The 21673-nt window shown below is 45.2% G+C and overlaps 1 protein-coding gene across 7 annotated transcripts in view; it reads right to left on the bottom strand.

Annotated features, from left to right (window-relative positions):
• Numa1 (nuclear mitotic apparatus protein 1) overlaps nt 1–21673 on the bottom strand; it is a 76099-nt gene that overhangs the window by 23002 nt on the left and 31424 nt on the right. The window contains exons 1-5 of one of the 7 annotated variants that reach the window (XM_029479350.1): nt 21075–21258; nt 13350–13420; nt 4481–4566; nt 1678–1757; nt 604–686 (exon numbers count right to left, since the gene is read on the bottom strand). In XM_029479350.1, coding sequence (XP_029335210.1) covers nt 604–686; nt 1678–1757; nt 4481–4566; nt 13350–13391 — 291 coding nt within the window. In that variant the 5' untranslated portion in view covers nt 13392–13420; nt 21075–21258. Of the gene's footprint in view, nt 1–603; nt 687–1677; nt 1758–4480; nt 4567–13349; nt 13421–20222; nt 20465–20660; nt 20899–21074; nt 21259–21673 lie in introns of those variants that run through there. The other 6 variants (XM_029479347.1, XM_029479346.1, XM_021166223.2 and 3 more) reach the window with 6 other exon arrangements.

Genomic DNA, 21673 nt, shown 5'->3' with positions numbered 1-21673 from the left:
TTAAAAAAAAAAAAAAAACAAGGAGTCTCCTTTTTTTCCAAAATAAATCCAAGGGCTCACTCACCAGGCAGGCAAGTGGTGACTCAAAACTTTAATCCCAGCGCTTGGGAGGCAAAGGCAGTGGATCTCATTTGAAGTCAGCCTGGTCTATAAAATGAGCTCTAGGATAGCCGGGGATACACAGAAAAACCCTGTTTCAGGGATGACGATAATAACAATAACAATAATAATAAATAAATAAATTCAGGGGCTTGATGCTCATAGTGCAAAAATTTCTACACAGCTGAATTCCTCAACTTATGGAACATAACTGAGCATAAAACTTAAGGGATTATTCACACCAGAAAAAGAAATGAAGTCAACTAAGCTTGAAAGAAAAATATGATGACCACTGAGTGAGAACCAACCTTCCATCCTGGGTATCAGTGTTGGTCAAGTAAAGTTGTTTGTCAGAGATCATGGGCTTACAGAATCCTTAGACAAAAATGGCCTCTGACTCAGCCAACTGGCTGGTCTTGCCTCTACATCTGAAGAGCCCCAGAAAGAAAGCACTCGACACCCCTCCACGTTCTCTGCCACCCAAGTCTGGAATCCCACAGGTACCTTGGCCAGCTCCATCTCGGATCCCTCTATCACTTTCTGCACAGATACCAGGCATTGTGTAGATGAAGGATGTTTCCGATTTTCTGCAATGACAACCATGTAGCAAACACTAAACTCTCAAAACTCAACTTCAGAAACAGAAGTACAGTCTCCAAGGAGACTACCCCCTTATTCCTACTGCTCTCGCTCTCACCTGCCTTCTTTCTATTCCCACCTGAAGTCAGCTCTGCTTTGGGGCCACCCAATGCTCCCATGGATAGTGCAAGAAGACAACTGCTAGGCCATTAGCAAAACAACTCAAGACCTACACTTACCTGTCAGCTTATTGGCTCCATCCCTTAGCTCCACGGAAGGAGCCAGAGACATGAGATCACTCTAGAGTCCTGTCTCAACTAAGGCTGAAGAGAGATGGTCTACAAGTGAGTCCAGTAAGAGCAACCGAGGACACCGTGCCCTTATGCTGCCAGAACTGTTTCACAGTAGGGACAAAATTTCACCTGCCCTATAATTCTCTTGAGGTAGAAATGACAGGCAAGCAGCTCAATGTTAAAGATGACACTTCTGCGATACAAAAATGACCAGGGAATGGGAGCTGACATGCTCTGTGCCCCAAGTTTCACAAATATTCTTATTTAATCCTTCCACTAACCTGATGAGCAATTGTTATTTCCACAACACAGAGACAGAGAACCTGTGTCTAAAAAAAAAAAAAAAAAAACCAGCCCCTTTACTTTGTATGTAAGCAATTACCTAAGAATAATACTTTTCTTGCAATGGAAAGGAGTTTACTTACAAGGGAAATAACATGATCCTTTTCCTTCCTTTCTCTTCAAAATAGGGAGAACTCTGATATCACCAAAGTGGTATCAACCCTCTCAGCTATCTGGGCCTGACACGGACTCTAGGACTGAAGAGACATTTTTCTTAAAAGTAAGCTGGTGGACCCAGGGAGGCTGATGCAGCTGTTTGTCTTTCTGCTAGAGTTGGGGACCCTAACCTTTTTAAAGACAGACACCCATGACTGAGTCCCCAAGTCCCAGGAGCTGAAGCTATCCAGCCAGTTAAGACACTTACTCTGTAGAAAACTGCAAACAAAGTCCAGTCTTTCTGGTAGTGGCTGCTGTAGGATTTGTTGTCCCTCTTTAGTGTCATGGCTAAAGCAAACAAAAAGCAAACATTAGGACAAGACTACTCAGCCATTTGTGCCTCCCTGCTTCCCTACAGCCTCCCTGCTTCCCTACAGCCTCCCCTCCCCTTTAGGCCCAGTCTGTTCTAGTCTGTTTAGGCCTGGAGGCAGGAGAAAATTCAAGAACACGACTTTACTCTGATGAAAATGTGTGTTGGGTAAGAAATGCTGACTTGGAGCATGGGGTCCTTCTATAAAACGTGGCACTCAGCTAAGCCATTTGCAGTACAATAAAGTTTTGTGGGAACCTCTGAGAGGAAATGGCAAAATGTATGGGAAGCTATGTTAAACAGTTAGAGTGGCTCAACTCTAACTGTCAGAAAACATGGGAAACACGGCCAAAGTAGAGTGAAGAGAGAAGCCCATGAGAAGAGAAAACAGGGCCAAAATATGAAACAAAATGGGTGATGCCGAGGGTCTGAAGTGACAGGACAAAGTTCCCACACTCCACAGTAGGCACAGAAGAAATGGCGAAGGACTCTAAGAGGTGGTGCTAAGAAGCACTCATTCTTGATGAGCAGCCTTGCCTTCCCCAAAGTGCCTAGCAGCCAACGCACAGAAGAGAGAAACAAGGGGGAAGAGTGTGGTGGTTTGTAATGTTTGGCCCAGGGGGTGGCACTATTAGGAGGTTGACCTTGTTGGAGTAGGTGTCACTGTAGGCATGGGCATTAAGACCCTCTTCCTAGTTGACTGAAAGCGAGTCTTCTCCTAGCTGTCTTCAGAACAAGAAGTGCTAACTCAGCTTCTCTAGCTCCACATCTGCCTGGATGCTGCCATCCTCCTGCCTTGATAATGGACTGAACCTCTCAACCTATAAGCCAGCCTCAATTAAATGTTGTCCTTTATAAGACTTGCCTTGGTCATGGTGTCTGTTCACAGCAATAAAACCTAACTAAGACAGAAGTTGGTACCAGGGACTACGGTATTGCTATGATAGGCCTGACCATGCTTTTATTTAAAAGAATGTTTATTTTGGGACTTTGGAAAGCAGTGGAGTCATTTAAGTGGGGCTTAATGAGCTATCCTAGTAGGTATATGGAAGAGTTTGTTGCTGAGAGTGATTTGAAAGGTGCGGATCTGGCCCAAGAGGTTTCAGTGAAAAAGAATTTCAATATATAGCGTAGAAACTGTTTTTGTGGTATTTTGGTGAAGAATGTGGCTGCTTTTTGCCATTGTGTGAAGAGCCTGCCTGGTCAAAAGAGAAAATCCCCAGGAGCCAATGTCAATGTATTTTCCCACTAAATGAACAAACAATAAAAATGCCCAGTGGCCTGCCAATCCGTACTCCTTCCCTTAAGAACAAGCCTTCTGATTCAGAGCAGTTCCAGGAGACGATCAGAAAGGTAACAGTCACAGCACCCTAAGAATGCCTGTTTTCCCAAAGGCAACTGCTCTGTGTCATCGTGTATCTGACACAGATGTAAAGTCTAATATGAGATCTTAATATCTGGCAGCCTAAGGCTAATCAGGCAGCACTCTACAGTGGAAAATGGGTACTGAATTTCTCTTTGAAAACATTTCCTCCAGGAATAAACCTAGAGTGGCTAAAGCAAGGACAAACCCTGTCCTTACCTCTGGATTGTGGGGCAGGAGCTTCCTCACAAGCCTTCTTCTGAAGAGCAGAGGATGCTAATGAGGCTAAGGAAATTCAGAAGAAACTCAGGAAGCTCACCAACAAGACACTTCCTATGAGTTGTATAAGCAGCGTGGAGAAGAGACGCTTTCCTGAAGGTCTAGCAAACTGCACACGGAACTCAAAAGACCCACTTTTGCTGAGCTGTCTGACACCCATGACACCCATTCTAGCATGAACGCTCGGGTGGTGCAACTGTCTGAGTCACCTGTGCTCCTGTAAGTAAGTAATAAACTCGTGGATTCCCCACAGTAGACGGGCAGAATGGTTTTTGGTCTGTTGCCAGCACCCTATCTGAGGTGCTTGGTCATGTCTATGCATCTTCCCAGAGAAAGTCATACAACATGGACCACCTATTGCTTTTGCAAACAAGTCAAGGAAATATATCTTTCCTTTTTCAAAAAAAAAGGTTTTTTGTGTATGGTTCCTTTAAAGTTGTTTCAAAACCCTGTAAAATACTCCTACTCCTAACACCAAATTTCAAGGATAACACAAACTACCCTAGTGGGATTATCTGTACTGGGCTGCTCAGCCTTATCCACTTAAACACACCTGGCTGGGCCAGTGAGGAGACTCCGAAGGTAAAAAGCAGTAGACACCAAGTCTGATAACCTGAGTTTAATGCCTACCACCCTTAATGGAAGGAGAGAACCAACTCCCGAAAGGTATCCTCTGACTCCACATCAACGAAGTGACACACAAACATCCATACTCGCACGCACACATGCCTGCCCCCCGCCCGCCCCCCACACTAATGAGATTGAAAGGCAGAAGTGACTGGTGAAGAGAGGATTACAGAAGACTAAATTTGAGACAGGAAATTGGAAGTCCTTGGAGGTAGTCTCTTGGTATTGTGCCTTGAAGCAATGGGGCCTTGAAGAGCCCCCTGTGTCAGAGTAGGAAGTCTCTGGATAGGACAAGACTGAAACCTCTTCCATTAAAAGGCCTACTGACTAGAAAGGAAAGGTCAAGGCCCACTTAGCCCTCTAACATCCCAATCCCACCTGGTGTTCTGGTCAGTCCCCACACTGGCTGAGGTCTGGAGAACACATACTCACATGGTGTTAATAATCTTGATGAAGATGCTGCAGTCCTGGAGCTGCAGCACTGTCTCCACGGGGTCAGCAACATGCAGACTGTTCACCTACGACCAAAATGGAAGAATCTGCTGAGACACTTAAAAATGCCGGAAGCATGCAGTTCACAGCATCCCCCAGATACTAGCACCACCTAATTCCCTAGCTTCTACTTCCCAGTGCTGGGGTTGCAAGTATACATGTGCTATACCAGGCCACCAAGATTCTTAATCTATACCCACTCAGCCAGTGAGTGTACCCATACAGTCATCGTAGACAAACCGACTATCAGGCTTTCACCATTAAGAGCCTACGAGGAGAGCTTCCCCAGAGTCCTGGAGCACATTCAATGCAATGGAAAGACTTAGATCTAGCAACAAGACTCAGCAGATAACTGCACCCACAAGGTCAAGGAGTAGACCTCTGCTTTGTACATGTGCGTACATGCTAAACTAATAAGTGTAAAAACAATAATTGTTTGCAAACATATGCTTTAGTCTGCAGGAAAGAGGAAGAAACAATGAAAGAACAAAATAAATTGTTTTTTAAAAGAAAAAGCAGCTCAATTCTCACTTATGATCCAACTGCCTGTTCTTTTTAACGCTATAAAATTCATCACAAGTCACACACAAATATTTCAAGTACACAAGATATTCAACAGCATTTGCAGCTAACTTCTATAGGAGAGTCCATAAATTAATTCCATAGGCACTTGGGCTCAAATTTACCTCTACTCCTGCTAATTAACTACATTTGAAGCAAAAAGAAGGGAAGAAGACAAGGTCCACTTAGGAATAAGGCTATCTCTTAACAATTTCAGAAAGTGGTTATGTGAAATCAACTAGGATCTACTGTTTGTTAATGTGGTCTTTAAAGGGAAATAGGCTTAGATCCACTGAGATGGCTCAGTAGATAGACAGACTCACTTGCTGCCAAGCCTGTCAACCTGAGTTCCATCTCTAGGTCCAACACAGGAGAAAAAGAGAACCAACTACTGTAAGCTGTCTTCTGAGTCTACACACACAGGTACTCATGCACATACAAAATAAGTGTCTAAAACTGAAGCAGTAGGTTAAGTCAGCACAGTAGACCATGCCTATAACCTCAGCCCCTGGGAAGCTGAGAAAGAGGGATCACTGGTAGTTCAGGATAGTATGGGCTACACAGCAAGGTCCTAGCCCTCACATACATATATCTTAAGATAATGAAATGGGCTGCTGAAGGGGATGGCTGAGCAATTAAAGAGCACTGATTGCTTTTGCAGAGGGCCTGGGTTCAACTCCAGCACCCACATTGGCAGTTCACAACCATCTGTAAACTCCAGGCACCTTCTCAGGCACCAGGCAAGCCTGTGGTACACAGACATATATACAGGCAAAACAAAACAAAACAAAACACCCTATACATATAAAAATGAACTAATTAAATTTTAAAAAATAGGGGGCTGGAAAAGATGGCTCGAGGGTGAGTCTTCTGGAGGGCCTGAGTCAATTCCCAGCACCCACACCAGGGAGCTCACTGTCAGGTCCAAAAGCCCCACACCACCCCTATCTCTGCCATTCCTTTCTCCCTACAAGCAGTGCCTAAACAGAAAGATTATTACTGTGTAAACAAGCTTAAAGGTTCCTGTTTACTAGAAAAACAGACCTTTTAAGATTTTTCTGTGGATAAGAAACCACCATTAATTCTATAGAAACCTCCCTTAACCTTCCCCCATCAGTTCAGCACCCCACCCTGATGACTGCCATGTAAAATCTACTTGCTTATTTGCCATTTGCTCTTCTCGGATCCCACCCCTACAGATGGCTGTGATGGTTTGAATAAAAATTGCCCCCACAGGACCACAGGGAGTTGCACTATTAAGAGGTGTGGCCTTGTTGGAGGAAGTATGTTTCAGTTCTTTTGCTGCTGCCTGTGGATCAAGATGTAGAACTCTCAGCAACTTCTCCAGCACCATGTCTGCCTGCATGCCACCATGCTCCATGCTAACAATGGATTAAATCTCTGAACTGCAATCCAGCCCCAATGAAATGTTTTCCTTTATAAGAGTTGCTGTAGTCAGGGCTGGTGAGATGGCTCAGTGGTTAAGAGCACTGACTGCTCTTTCGGAGGTCATGAGTTCAAATCCCAGCAACCACATGGTAGCTCACAACCATCCTTAATGAGAAACAAATTTAAAAAAGAAAAAAAAAAAAACCTATGGGTGTGGGAGACTTGCTGTAGTCATGGTGTCTCTTCACAGCAACAGAAATCTTAACGACCTTGGCTGTTTGGTTCCCTATAAATCTTTCTTTCTGCCCACAAAGCAGCCTGGTTTCATAGTTTCTCTGTGCCATCACTTACATTTGGTGCCTGAAATCTGGGAGGGACACTTAACCCTCTAGCAGGTCCTGTCCCTCCTGGCTGAATCAAGCTGTTCATGTTTGACCCTTCCAGGTCAGATCACTGCTGCTGGCTCCTGCCACCTACCATATTCAACTCCAATTTCAAAGTCCACCTCTTCAGCTGCTTCCCCTTCACCTACTATAACCATTTGCCTCTTCTGCCTCAGCAGAGCTGCCTGCTCTGTCTCTCAGCCCGTGGAGTCTATCACAAGGTTGTGCTGGTATCAAGCAGCCTCCCTACACCCTTTTGGGTGTCCCATCTTGTGGAGGACGGACTTCCCTCCACTGACCCTGAGCTTCTCTCTGACACATCTCTAGGTCCACCCAGAGTCACACAGGATTGAAATTCTTGTCAACACAGCACTCAACCCTCTGAGCCCCTCCCATTTCCTTGCTCCGCCCCTGATTTCCTCCCGACCTGTGTCCCTAAACATGACTGTATTAGCCATGACTGCTAACTATATTCAAGAACAAGCTTCTAAAAAGATTGTTTTAAGGTAAGGAGCATGTTTAATGAATACGGTTTATGAATTCCTAAGGTCCTTTCAGGTAGCAGAAACTGACCTGAAGATGTGTGCCTCCAGCTATGTGGAGAGACTGTAAAGGTGCACTATGAAGACAATCAGAAGAGTGAAGCTCCTAGTCTCTCTGTGAACTTTATGGTTTAAAGTTTATTCTGATGCTAAGGAATCCTCAATTGAAATTTTTAAGGCTCAAACTCAATAGGAATAAATCTGTAAAATCCTAATCTTATAAAAGGTACTAACTTGTTATAAATTGTTAAAGATAATTAAGACATGCAAGTTAATGGTAAGCTTAAGCCTTCTGTCCATGTTGTCAGGTTAAGCCTAAGACAATTAAAAGAAAATAAATGCCTGCTCCCGATGGAAGCCCTGAGGTCTTCTCCAGAAGATGGGGCAGTGGACTTCACTTTGAACTTGCTTCCATGTGGCTGCAATAATTACTAGGTGAAGAACCTCCTTCACCTTACCCACCACCAGGAACCTGCCGGAACCGTGGACACGAGACAAATATAAAAATATACTTCCTGTCCTTGCCTCACCAAGCTGGGTCAGTTCCCCAAGTCCCTCTGCTGGGAAAACTCTTGCATTTTCTGGACCTGGAAGCCTACGACTGATACAACCCTGGGACCTCTGCCCCCCAACAAAGCCATGGAGATCATCATGAAGGATCCCAGGTCGGCTGCGTTAGAAGCCAGTCAGTCTCTGCCGTCTAAATTGATACAGAGGGAATCTGGTCTCTACATCGTACTCAAATGTATCCTCAGATTTCTGTGATGGAGTTGATGGTGGGCTCCAGCTTTATCACTACAGCCAACCTCAACCAGCGCCTCCCTGTAAGCTGCAATTGCCAGATTATAAAGCTAGACAGACCTGCCCTACAGTGTGTGACACAGGCAGGCCATAGACATCTGCACCTGCTTGCCACACAGAAGGGACAGAAGATGCCATTCAGGTGCCTGCCAGCCATGAGGCCAGCCTGCACCAGGAGCCACCACAACGTGTAAGTCTGTGGTGGTCAGATAGGAGAGAAAGAGTGGAGCAGCTTAAGTATTATGAAGATGGAACTAGAGACCCCAGGGTGGAAAGGAGTAGCCTGTTGTGAGTTGCCAGCCCTGCTTCCTGGGCTCATGGTGAGGTCCCAGCCAGAGCTGCTGCTGAGGACCATGTCTGAGTCTGTGGCTCCATAGAGGCAAGGGTCATTATCAATGCCCATGGTTCATACTGCTACAAGAGAACATGAGGATATCCCTGGTCAGGGCAGCCATGAAGGAGCACCTGGATGTCTAGAGACTGTGCAAAACTGACCCTGCCCTTCACTGGATGTGGCGCTCTGAGAGCTGGCCCTGATGCCCTGGTGAGCCAGTCCTGAGAATATGTGTGGGAGAGCTGACACTGCCATGGGGTCTGCCATGGGGTAGCACAGGTGCAGAGGTGATGCTCCCTGCCCCTGATACCTCAGGTAGGACAGCTACCAACAGGGTCAGGAGCTTGGGAAAGCTAGCCCTGAACATCACCTGGACAGCACAGCAGAGATGACTCTGGTCAGGGCTCAGGTGAGCCAGCCCCAAGTACAAGAACATGAGAGAGCTGGCCCCTTCACTCATCATTCTCTGGTGTAAGGTGACGTAGTTACTCTTTGCTACCTGTGGCAATTGGGAGAGGTGGCCCTGGGGTCATGAGAGCAAGAATGCTAGCCCTGCTCCTTGCCTGGGCAGTACAGTAGGGCTGGCCCTGGTCAAAGGGTACAGGTGAGCCAGTTCTGAAGTCCAGAACTCGGGAGAGCTGGCCTGCACTCATCTGGCATGAGGTGGCATGGTTGCAGGAGTGATGCCCTCCCTGCCCCCTGCCCCCTTGACACCTACAATAGCTGAGAGAACTGGCCCTGGGGTCATGAGAGCAGGAGTTAGCCCTGCTCCTTCAGTGGCTGTAGCAATCAGAAATGTGGGCCTTGCACCTAATCTGGGCATCACAGTGAAACTGGCTCTGAAGGCATGGGTGCTGTGAGGTGGTCCCCAAGGGCATGATAGCAAGAGAGCTGACTCTCCCTCCTGCTGATGGTGGCATTGGATGGCCAAGAAAGAGCAATGCTGGAGAGTTCCCTCTCGTAGTGTGGAGAAGAGAAAGCCAGAGTGGGCTGACCAGCTATGCTACCGCTCAGGCCCAGATCCAGGGCTCTGAGATGACCCACGGAAAAATCTCTATTATTTGTAAATGGTTGGGACGTGTCAAAGGACCAGTCCTGCTCTTCCAAAACTGTAGGATCTCCATGACACAGGGCAACAACAGGATAACCAGGAGTCCTGATGAGGATACAATATCAGTGGTGTCGCAGAAGGCAGAGATCTTGAACCAGAGCAATGACTCATTGCAATGAAAGGGAACAGACTGTGGGACACACTGTGACATACTACAGCTTCCATGACAAGAGGTTTCCTCTCCTTTGTTTTTGTTATTTTTGTTTTGTTTATTGTATTTTTATTTGGAAGGAGGTTGCAAGGGTGAAGGATGGATATAAGGGGGCAGGGAGATGAGTGGGACTGAGGGCCTTGATGTGAAATTCACAAAGAATCAATACAAAGTTAAAAAAAAAAAAACAAAAACTCAGGCTTTTTTCCTAGAGCTAGGTGTCCTGCTGAGAGGGGCAAACTCATACACAGGTTTACCCTGATGACAAGCTTCATGTAGAGAAAGGTAAGCTCACAAAACAGGTTTCAACATAAAAAATTTGCTTTTTATTGATTTATAAATATGAGAATGTTTTATTCTGGTGTTGATAGGAAATTCAAAGGTAAAGAAGTTGAGGTTCAGATGTGCAGCACTGTTGGTGCACACCTTTAATCCCAGCACTTGTGAGACAGAGGCAGGCAGACCTCTGTGAGTTCTAGGCCAGCCTGATCTACAGAGCAAGTTCTGGGACAGCCAGGGCTACACAAAGAAACCCTGTACAAAACAAAAAAGCAAGTTGAGGTCTTCCATCCCTAGGCAGAGCATAAACATCAGTGTTAGGACACAGCTCACTGGATAACTCAAGCACTGCTGGTAAGGTCTGCAGCAATTTATCACCACCTACCATTTACAAAAGCGTTCCAAACTATACTTTAAGTAAAACAAAATATAAATCACTGAAATTTTAGAAGAAAAAAAAATATAACCTTTCACCAACAGCATTTTAATACATTCACTTTCAGCATTTTTATGATTATTTTTTTCTTTAAACAGTGCTGGTGATAAAAGACAGGTCTAGTGAACGCAGTCAAGCACCCTACCATGAAGTTCCACCTCTACAGAGCCCTGACAAAATTAGTTTTTGGAGAGGAGTTTCTGGGGCACCAAATTAAGAGTTTCACACTTGCTATTAAATGCTTAATACTCAACTATAGTCTCAGCACTGACGAAGTTTTTTTCTTCTAGTCTTTCCCCTGAGATAATTATTTTAATATTTTTTATTATGTGTACAAATGTGTACCTCCATGAGTTTATGTTTATCAAGAGCCCCTAGAACTGGTTTTATAGGCAAGCCACTAGGTTCATCACCAGCATGGAGATGGTGGTGGTGGAGGAGGAGGAGGAAGAGAAAAAGATCATAACAATGCTGAAAGTGAATTATTAAAATGTTGCTGGTGAAAGGTTTTATTTATTCCTTCCAAAATTTCAGTGACTTATACATTTATAGGCAAATTTGTAAGCTGCCTGATGTGGTCCTAGGACAGACTTTGGTCTCTGCAAATGCAGTGAGTGCTCGGAACTGGTAAGCCGTCTCTCCAGCCACTCTGGGTAATTCTTTAAACGACAATTTTAATTATCGTTTATATAATATATATAATATAATATAATATAATATAATATAATATAATATATATAATATAATATAATAAAACATGTATATGTTTTATTTTGTGTGTAATTGCATATATGTGTGTATGAATATGGTATGTGTGTGTGAGCACATAGTACATGGTATATGTGTTAAGTCAGAGGACAACTTCTGATATCAATCCTCACCAACCTTGTTTGAGATAGGGTGTCTTTTGTTATCACTGTTCATAGCTATGTAGAACAGGCTAGCTGGCTTTTGAGCTTTGGGAATTCTCTTGTCCCTACCTTATACCCTGGCATCGGTGCACTGGGATAGACATAGGCTAACATGCATGACTTTATATAGGTTCTGAGGACTTGAACTTGGCTCAGGTTTATGCTTTATCTACTGAGCCATCTCTCCAGCCCTATTATCTGTATATTTTATGCCATTTTTTCACAAACAAAAGCCCTGTTTTAAGCTGCTATCATAAAATTAATTCATGAGCATTTTGCCTGTTGTACATAGATGCACCAGATGCATGCAGAACCTGAAGACAAAAGATGTCAGGTACCCTCGAGCTGGAGTTACAGAAAGTTGTGAGTCACCATGTGACTGTGAGAACCAAACCTAGGTCTTCTGCAAGAGCAGCAGCAAATGGTTTTAACTGTTGAGCCATCTCTCCTCTCTCCACTCCTAACAATAAATAAATCTTTTTTTTTTAAAGCTAGTCTTCAATCCATTCTAGCAAGAGTAACTTTGGTTGGTGTGAAGGCTGCCAGTGAACTCTCCTCTCCTCTATCGGGAAAAGTCAATGAAGCATTAGCAGAAAAACAAGGGATCATCAACAAATCCTGCTATGAAAATGGTTGGCTGATCAAGAAAATGGAGCTACCTTTCAGAACTGGATGAACTGAGTAAAGAAACACACTGAAAAACACATGAATTACACTGAGAACTGAATATGGTACCCTAAGTAAGCCTGTGCAAAGTGACTTGCTTCAAAACTGTCTTAAATTAAAGGTGGCTAGGAGACTTTAAACAGCTTTTAGCAATACTGATAGAAAACTTAATACTGCTACTGGAGAAAAATCTCCCTTCTTAATGGTTATAGATAAACACAATGTACATCATTTTAATAATAACCAGACTAGACTCTATGGTATTTAGACTAGAATATTTGAGAATATCTATTATAAAAAGTGGTTATAAAAATTCTGTACTTCAGGATAACAATGCTATCCTAAATCTCACATAATATTGTATCTCTTTTACATCCATTTCTGGATTTAGATGAAGACTTAACAATCTTCCCACTGGGAGCACAGGAAAACGTGTATTGTACAGTGTCAGGTGAAAGACAATACTGTCTTAATTTTACCATACACTACATTTGGCTGCTGCTCTTTTTATTCAGTGAAGCAACAATAAAGAACACATAAAATATCCACCTTCATTTTCAAACAGAGGAGAAGGAAGAAATACAGCAATGGGAACAGACAGAAACATGGGAAGACATTGAGGAAGACATTGTTGTTCAAAGGTTAGGTCTTTGAAGACCAAAGTTCCTGCCAACGTGAACCATCAAGGTTAACAGTCAGTCCTTTAGCCAGAAAAGTATACAGCCCAGTGTGATTGTGCATACCTTTGATAGCAGCACTTAAGAGGCAGAAGCAGAGGCAGGAAGAGCTCACTTAGCTCCAGGCCAGGTAAAACTAGTTACATAGTGAGACCCTGTCTCAAACAAAAAAGAAAAGTATACAGAACAGATGAGACTGGGTTTACACTCACAATGTCCCAATGTTCTGTTCCATGACCAAAAGGAATACCTCAGAGAAACCTGCACTGAGCTATATGATATGCAGCAGTATCTATATGAAAAGGTACCTGGTCTGCAAATGAGAAGACTTTGCAGAGCTCTGGCTTACAGAATGTTTTTCTGCTGCACATCTTATTAAAAAAAAGAAAGCAGCCAGGCGTGGTGGCACATGCCTTTAATCCCAGCACTTGGGAGGCAGAGGCAGGCGGATTTCTGAGTTCAAGGCCAGCCTGCTCTACAGAGTGAGATCCAGGACAGCCAGGGCTACACAGAGAAACCCTATCTCAACCCCCACCCCACCCCACCCCCAAAAAAGAAAGCTACTTACCCAAGAGAGGAGCGTAGCTGCCCGGGTGGCATGGAGTGTCATCTTTCTGATTCCAGCTCACTCCAACTCACCTAGAACCCAAGAGAAAAAGCACGGTTAATAAATCGAGATCTCTGGTCAATAAACAGAAGAAAAGCAGTTCCATTTACCAGCTCTGAACACATCAACAAATCACTAGCACTAAATCCACTAAGACAGCACAGAAATGTTGAGACTGCAGAGACTGCATAAATTACTCTAAAGCTTATATTGTCAGGGTTTACTGCAAAGAATCTTGCACTCAACAAAATGCTCATAATCACCCAGTTATGGAAAACACAACATTCAAAGTTTGTCTGTGTTCTGCTCTTTGGGACACAGTACCCTTCAACAAGGAACAGTCATGGTTTTGAAAAACAACCAGGGGCTGGAGAGATGGCTCAGAGGTTAAGAACACTGGGTGTTCTTCCTGAGGTCCTCAGTTCAATTCCCAGCAACTACATGGTGGCTCACAACCATCTATAATGAAATCTGATGCCTTCTTCTAGCCTGCAGACACATGCAGGCAGAAAGCTATATACATAATAAATCTTAAAAAAAAAAAAAAAAAAAAAAGGCCGGGCACGGTGGCGCAAGCCTTTAATCCCAGCGCTCAGGAGGCAGAGGCAGGTGGATTTCTGAGTTCGAGGCCAGCCTGGTCTACAAAGTTGTACAAAGTTGTAGAGTTCCAGGACAGCCAGAGCTATACAGAGAAACCCAGTCTTGAAAAACCAAAGAGAGAGAGAGAGAGAGAGAGAGAGAGAGAGAGAGAGAGAGAGAGAAAGAGAGAAAGAGAAAGAGACAAAGAGACAAAGAGAAGAAAAACAACCAGGGTCTGAGTACTGATTCCATGGCACCGTGGTCATGTGACTTTAGACAATTAGCATAACCTCCCTCTTTCGTCCACTTCTTCATCTGCAATATGAATCCACATAAACCTTCTTACCTTACTGAAATAATGCAAATAGCACAGTACCTGGCACATAACAGATAATCAACACAAATTATTTCTGTTCTTAAAAAAAGAGGTTGAGGGGCTGGCGAGATGGCTCAGTGGTTAAGAGTGCCGACTGTTCTTCCAAAGATCCAGAGTTCAAATCCCAGCAACCACATGGTGACTCACAACCATCCATAACAAAATCTGATGCCCTATTCTGGAGTGTCTGAAGACAGCTACAGTGTACTTACATATAATAAATAAATAAATTTTTTAAAAAAAGAGGTTGATTTCTGGTTCTGGTTCTATGGACTTGGAGATCTTCCTGCCTCTGCCTCCCTAGCTGGGCTAGGGAGGAATCCGTAGCACCAGCACCAATGGGTACTGGAGATATAAATTCAGGTTCACATACTTGGGCAGTAAGAACTTTACCCGCTAAGCCATCGCCCAAGCACCCCTACCCCCAGGGAACATTATACGATTGGGCACTTGTCCCAGTATTCTTACCCCCAATTTCCTTTGCCCCTGGGAATCTGCCATTTGCCTGCCAACAGATGAGACCCATGGGATCACAGACTTGGGTAAGTATTTCCCAGTACGTCTTATCAGCCCCCATGACTCCCACAATCTCCAAGAGCACAAATGTCCTCTCCTACCTCCTGCACAATGCTCTCTATGTCACTACTCTAGAAAGATGAGCAAGAATAGAAAGGCATTTCACATATACAGTTCTACAAATATTATATCTCTAAAATGTAAGGTCAGTAGAACCAACAGATGCTAAGTACTTTCTGAACACAAAGTACTAGGAATAAAAAAAAAAAAAGACATCATTTTTTGACAATAAGGTACTAAGTCAAGTAACGAAGAAGAGATTCATACTCTGGTAATATACTTCCCATCATGCCTTGGAACCTCCTATCCAAGTGTGCCCTACTCATCCACCAACCAAAAAAGTCTTTTCTTTGTCCCTACTTGTTTTTCCTGTCCTGGAAGCTACTTGAGAAACAGAAGACAGTGACATCACTGCCTTTGAGGGTTTTTTTTTAGAAGGGTGAGGAGTAAAATTAAACATACTTGAATCACTAATAAAAGAAAATAATTAAATGTTAACTGTAAATAACTACTAATTATAACTAACTACTTCCTGACCCTGCAAAACTTAAATGTGGTAACTATCAGCTGTTCTATCAGTGACACAGACTGAGAAATGAGCCAATTTGGTCTTTGGTTGGTCACAAGTAAGGTTTTTCTCAGAAGGACAGACATGCTAAGGGACCCACGTGTTCCTCAGTCCTGGATGATTTCCTTGTGCCTGTCTGTGGGCACTGCCTAGCCCTTGGGACCAGTCCACGATGATCTTAACCAGTGCACTGAAATTAGGCTTCGTGTGTGTGTGTGTGTGTGTGTGTGTGTGTGTGTGTGTGTGTGTGTAGCTGGCCAGCCTATAGCTTGAGAAACCAAACTTAGCCTGTAGGATGGAGTCAACTGCTCAAACTGAGGTGTTCAGATCAGAGTTTTTATAGCTACGTAAAATGCTTACCTAACCTGTGTAAGGTCCTGGGTTCAGTTTCCAGAACTGGAGGAGGAAGTCTCTGTGGTCTTCAGTAACAAGCCAAATGTAGCTTAAACCTCCCTGGCAATGCCCACTACCCAGAAATTTCATTTACAATAGGAAATAAATCTTACCTACTCAAAGACTCTACAGCTATGCTTCTTAAAAAAAAAAAAAAAAAATCACCTGAGGCTTAAGCAACCTCTTTCTTTCATCTCAGAGGCAAAATTTACAAAACCCCTCTGGTGTCCTCCCCAGAAGAACCTACGAGGTACAGAAATTAGGAATCCAATATTTAACACTAGAAACGTCTGAAAGATCTTGTCATCAAGGATCACAAAGAGCACTTCCTCAAGACACCAGAGTGCAGCTTTAGGAAGCAAAGTCACTGCTGGTAATGATGGCTTCTCTGAGTAACAATGATTGAAACCAGTGGCAGATAGTGCTCAGCACTGGGACTACAGCTTTAAGCAGACTTCAGCGCAGCAGCCAAGGGCTCTCAGCCAAAGCACCATCCTCTCCACCCTCCCCCTGAAATCTGAGGCAGGCCCCACCCAGAAGACTGGGTGATGGTGATGGAAAAACAGATTCCCTGCAATTGTAGCCTTCTGTGAGCCATTTCACAGAAGGCTCTGAGACCCATCCCAACTCACTCTGACCACAAGGACAACAAAATCCAGATGGTATTGCAGGACCCTGAACCTTAGAGTTCCCACATACCTGGTTCTTTAAAAATGAAATGTAACCACAATCCAAAAATGAGGCTTCCCAAAAGCTGATAAAGTACCCTTTCTTTTCCCCATTCCAAGGAAGACAGAGAAAAGCAGTGACCTTGCATATTTATTGTCCCTTCTGTCCTCTTTACACTTTCCAAGCTGCCATAACATAGTTCCCTGTATCATGACTAATTTCCACACTTATATCTTCTATAAGCTGGGTGGTGGTGCACAACTTTAATCCCAGCAGTCAGGAGGCAGAAGCAGGGGGATCTCTGTAAATTAGAGGCCAGACTGGTCTACAGACTGAGTTCCAGGACAACTAGGGTTATACAGAGAAACTTTTGTCTTGAAATACAAAAGAAGGAAAGAATGAAGGAAGGAAGTCCTCTATGTTTCCACAAAATATGTGTCAGGAGAAGGACAGAGAAATACACTGCCATCTGGTCTGCACACTCTGGATCTGAAGGAGTTAAAGACTAGCCACAGATTCCTATAAGGGCTGAGGCTAATGTAAACCACCTGCTAGATGCAAGAACCAGACCAGAGAGGGGTCAGGTTGCTCAGCTCTGGAGGTCTCTTCTAAAAAAAATTGTGGTTTTTGGTGATATGCCAGAGGGTCTGTGAGGCAGCCCAACTCCTTCCTCCCATGTGCTACCCCTTAGTCTGGGCTCCAGCTCCCTCTTAACAGCTGTAACACCACCACCTTACCTCAAGATAACACCAAAGTGAACTTTGGTCTTGGCTACTAACCTATTCATGTTCTCAACTTAGGAGCCCCTGCCAGCACTGACCCTCATTCTTTTACTGCTCCTACTCCCAGAATGTTAGGGCCACAGGCTTCCACCTCAAGGTGTCATTCCTCAAACCCACCAGGCCCCAACTCCAAAGTTCCAAAGGCTTAGAGACTCACAGGTAAGAAAATGGCGCAGCATCTGTACACCTGAGTTCAGGCAAAACCTAACTATCAGTTACCCTGCTATAAAAATTCCAGGCTCTTGCACCACTCCCTAAAATAGATACCCTCTCCTTCACCTGAGCAACTTCTGCTCTGTTGGACTGAACACTGATGTTGGGAGTTCCTCTGGGAGGAATACATCAAGAGACACAGGCCACTAACCTGTGACTTGGATCGTACCTGGTTTGCTACCTTAGAGGGCCCTGACAAAGGCCAAGCTACCTTGATAAAATGTTTATTCATTATACATGGGAGGTGGAGACAGGAGGATTGCTTGTACCCAGTCTTAACAACAACAACAACAATAGCAAAGCCAGATGTAGTGGTTCATACCCTCAGAAAGCAGAGGCAGGCGCATCTTTGTGAATGTAAAGCCAGCTTGGTCCACATACCAAGTTCCAGGCCAGTCAGGGTGACATAGGAAAATCATTTCTCAAAAAAACAAAAACAAAAACAAACAAACAAATTAAAGGGGGGGGGGGCAGGAGAGATGGCTCAGTTGTTAAGAGCACTGACTGTTCTTCCAGGGTTTCAGAGTTCAATTCCCAGCAACCACATGGTGGCTCACAACCATCTGTAATGGGATCTGATGCCCTCTTATGGTGTGTCTGAAGAGAGCTACAGTGTACTCATTAAACAAACAAATAACAAACAAAAACAGAGGAGCTGAAGGACATTGCAACCCCATAGGAAGAACAACATCAGCTGGCCGGACCACCTAGTGTTCCCAGACTTTAGATCAGGAACCAAGGAGTGCATGGGGATGGAGTGCACACGTGACTCCAAATACTTATGTAGCAGAGGACCACCTTGCCTAACAGCACTGGGAGGGGAGGCCCTTGGTCCTGTGGAGGTTTAATGCCCCAGCTTAGGGGGATGCTGAAGCAGCAGGGTGGGAGAGAGTGGGTGGGTGGGGGAGCACCCTCATGGAGGCAAAGGAGTGGGGGTAGAGGATGGATGTAGAATGGAGAGGTTTGTGGAGGGGTAACAGGCAAGTGGGATATCACTTGAGATGTAAACGAATAGAATGATTAATTTAAAAAAAGAAAGGAAATAAACAAAAAACAAAAAACAACCAAACAAAAATTAAATCCCAAACAACAAAAGGAGCTGTCTTGCTGGTGTGTCCTCTGGCTAACAAAGGGGCTCAGTTGTTTTGAGATGGTTTTCCTTTAGTTTTTAAAGACAGGTGTTCTCTGTGTAAACCTGACTACCCTAGAACTTGCTCTGTAGACCAGACTGGGCTCCAACTCAGAGATCTGCCTGCCTTTGCTCCCCAAGTGCTGGGATTAAAGACGTGCACCACCACCATTCATACCAAAAGAAAAAAGGGGGGGAAAAGGCCAAGAAAAGCATTATCTTTTCTCTATTATGGAGAAAAGCCCTGAGTAGGCTGTGTGGACAAGTCAATTGTTTCTCAGCATTTCTGCACTCAAAAGCAAATGAAGTTACTGGATGAATTCTCTACTTGCTCTAAGGCACTAACTTTCAGCTCAGGCCTCTCCCTCTGCACACACACCACTCTCTTTGTAACCTAGATTTCTGACCAGAGTTCTGAGAATCTGGAAAGGAATGAAAAGACTTCAGGAAAAACCCACATTCTGTTGTTTCTTTAAAAAAAAAAAATCGTCCTTGGTGACTCCCACCTCTAGAGCACTTTGAAAGGCTGAGGCAGGAAGATGGCTCTGAGTTCTAAGGCAGGTAAGGCCACATAATCAAGACCCTTGTCTCAAAAAAGGGGAAAGAGGAGGAGGCAAAGAGTTTTTTTAATGACCTAAAAGCCTCAGGAGAACTGAGAAACTCCCAGAAGTAAGGATGACAGGCACATAACACCTAGGAACAGGGAAGCTCCTGACAAGAAAGTCCAAACACCAACCCTTGAGTTTTGAGAATGCAGAGTACAGATCTGCAGAAGCAATCGCCAACCTTCAAAAGTTCCCTTTTCTGCCCTATAAAACCCCAAGCCCTTTGTATCTCTTCAGCCTCCACTCCCCAGAGAGACTGTTGCCCTTCATTGTTCTAATTAAAGGACAATCTGCTTCTGTTGAGGTCAGTCTATTTTCACATTGCCGGGTTTAATCCAGAGCTAACAATACTGATCCTAGTCCTTTCCCCCATATTCTGTAAGGTCATGATCGGAAAAATGTTATCAGAAAAGTTGCAATCATGAACTAGACTGCGGCCTACAGGCAGATACTGTGTGAAGTGCCTGCGCAAGCGCACATACACAGCCCTCTGGGGCAGTTCATCAGCACCTACCCTCAACCACTACATTCACACACTCAGATCCCTGGCAGCTGACAAAAAAAAAAAAAAAAAAAAAGACACGTTTTCATTGTCCAACACCGCAAAAACATCTAAGACCACACAAGGAAACAGGGAAACCCTCTACTGGGCCGTCTCTATAGCTCTAGGACAGGCGCACACATTACTCCCTCCAAACAAAAACATGCTGACATCTATGAGGGGAAAGAAAGGCGCCAACTCCCGGATGTTGGCAAGCTCTGCGCAGGGCCAGCGCCTGTCTCTCAGTGTTTACTTGCTCTCCCTTTCCTCTCCCTCCCCTTTAAGAATGGCGCAGCAAAGGGAGGTGAGGGGGATGAACCACCCCACCCTCTCGTCCATTTTTTGAACAAAACAAACCCGAGAAAGAGTGAGGGAGAAAAAGTCTTAGTGCTGGGGGCCTTACCGGACTCCTAAAGCCAAACGTATCTACAGGTTTTAATCCGCCATTAGCATTTAAATCTTGAAAGGACAGGAGTAAGGGGGGGCAGTGGAAAGTAACCCCACACACAAAAGAAAAGTTGTTGGGTTTCTTCTCAGTCGGCCAGGCAGAAGCAATCTTCCTGGCTGACAGCCAGAAGTGCGTCACAGCCAGGAGTCTGCTTTCTTTAAAGGCACAGCGAGCTTCCGCGCGGTCTGGGAGCAACAGCGAAGCCAAGAGCTCTGGGGGAGGGGGAGCGCCTACCAGGAGGACCCAGGTGAAGCCTGCCCCTGCCCTAAAAACTGAGCAGGACGTGCGGGGGCGGGGAGGGTGGCTAGGGCGCAAGCCCGCAGGCTCCATTGCTGAAGGGAGAGCACGCGCAGCAAGGGCTGGAGGCTGTGGCGTAAACACACAAAAACGCACCCGCGGTGGCCGGCCTCACCAACCTGAGATGGCCAGGACACTCCCCCTTCGCTGCTTTCCAGCAGGGCTTAAGGCAGTAGCAGTGACGGCCTGTCCACCTCCGAGACCAGCCCTATCCGGCAGGCCCAGAGCCGCCGAGCCCACGGCCAGCCCCTGGCGGGAAACGCGCCCGGCGCAGAGGAAGCCTGGGAGCCGAGCGCAGGGAGCCGCACGGCGCAGGCCTTGTACAGGGCAGCTTCCTGCGGCGCGGCGAGGGGGGCGTGTCCGCAGGCGCGCGGCCGCCCGCCGGCTCCCCGCCACACAAAGCGCAGGCCTCCTCAGAGCGCCCTGCCTGCCTGCCTGCCCGCCCGCCTGCCCGCCCTAGGACTTGGCCACCCTAGCCCGTTCTCCGCAGGAAATCTCTTCAGCCCCTACCTTCTGTATAGCAAGGCCAAGATGTCATGCTGTGTGCCTGCTCCTCCCACTCAGCCACCCAAACGAGCGGCCCAGGCAGTTTCTAGCCGCGGAGCGCAGGCCAGGCTCTTCTGTCCCGATAGCTGCGCTATTGTTGACTGGAATGGCCGCCAAAATCCCAGCTGTGCTGCCAGAACCTAATCCGCTGTTCCTGTGGGCATTTGTGGGGAGGGGCCGAGGGGCCAAGGCACAGTTCTGAGTATGGCAGGCGCTGGCTAGAGCCCTCAACAGACACAGGGTCTCATCATCCTCAGAGTCTGCTGCAACTATATGACTAAAAGAAATGTCACACTCAGACAAGATCACGACAGCGTTGCCACCCACTGGACACCTGCTGGGATAATTAAAAGGAATTCCCTCACTTTACAACTAGAAACATTTAATGAAGTATGTGTAATGTACTGCTATTAAACATTGTTAATACCCATACAAGAATTATACCCAACGTCTGAGTTAGGGTTATAATTCCACAGATCAGAAATGACTACAAGTTTTATCCCAAGATGGTACATGTTAACTCATATAAAAGATGTAAGGAAACTAACCAGTTTAGATGAGGG

This window comes from Mus caroli, chromosome 7, assembly GCF_900094665.2.
Source record: "Mus caroli chromosome 7, CAROLI_EIJ_v1.1, whole genome shotgun sequence".
Taxonomy (NCBI): Eukaryota; Metazoa; Chordata; class Mammalia; order Rodentia; family Muridae; genus Mus; species Mus caroli.
Note: the sequence above shows the minus strand (reverse complement) of the source record. Positions and strands in the feature narration are given on the sequence as shown.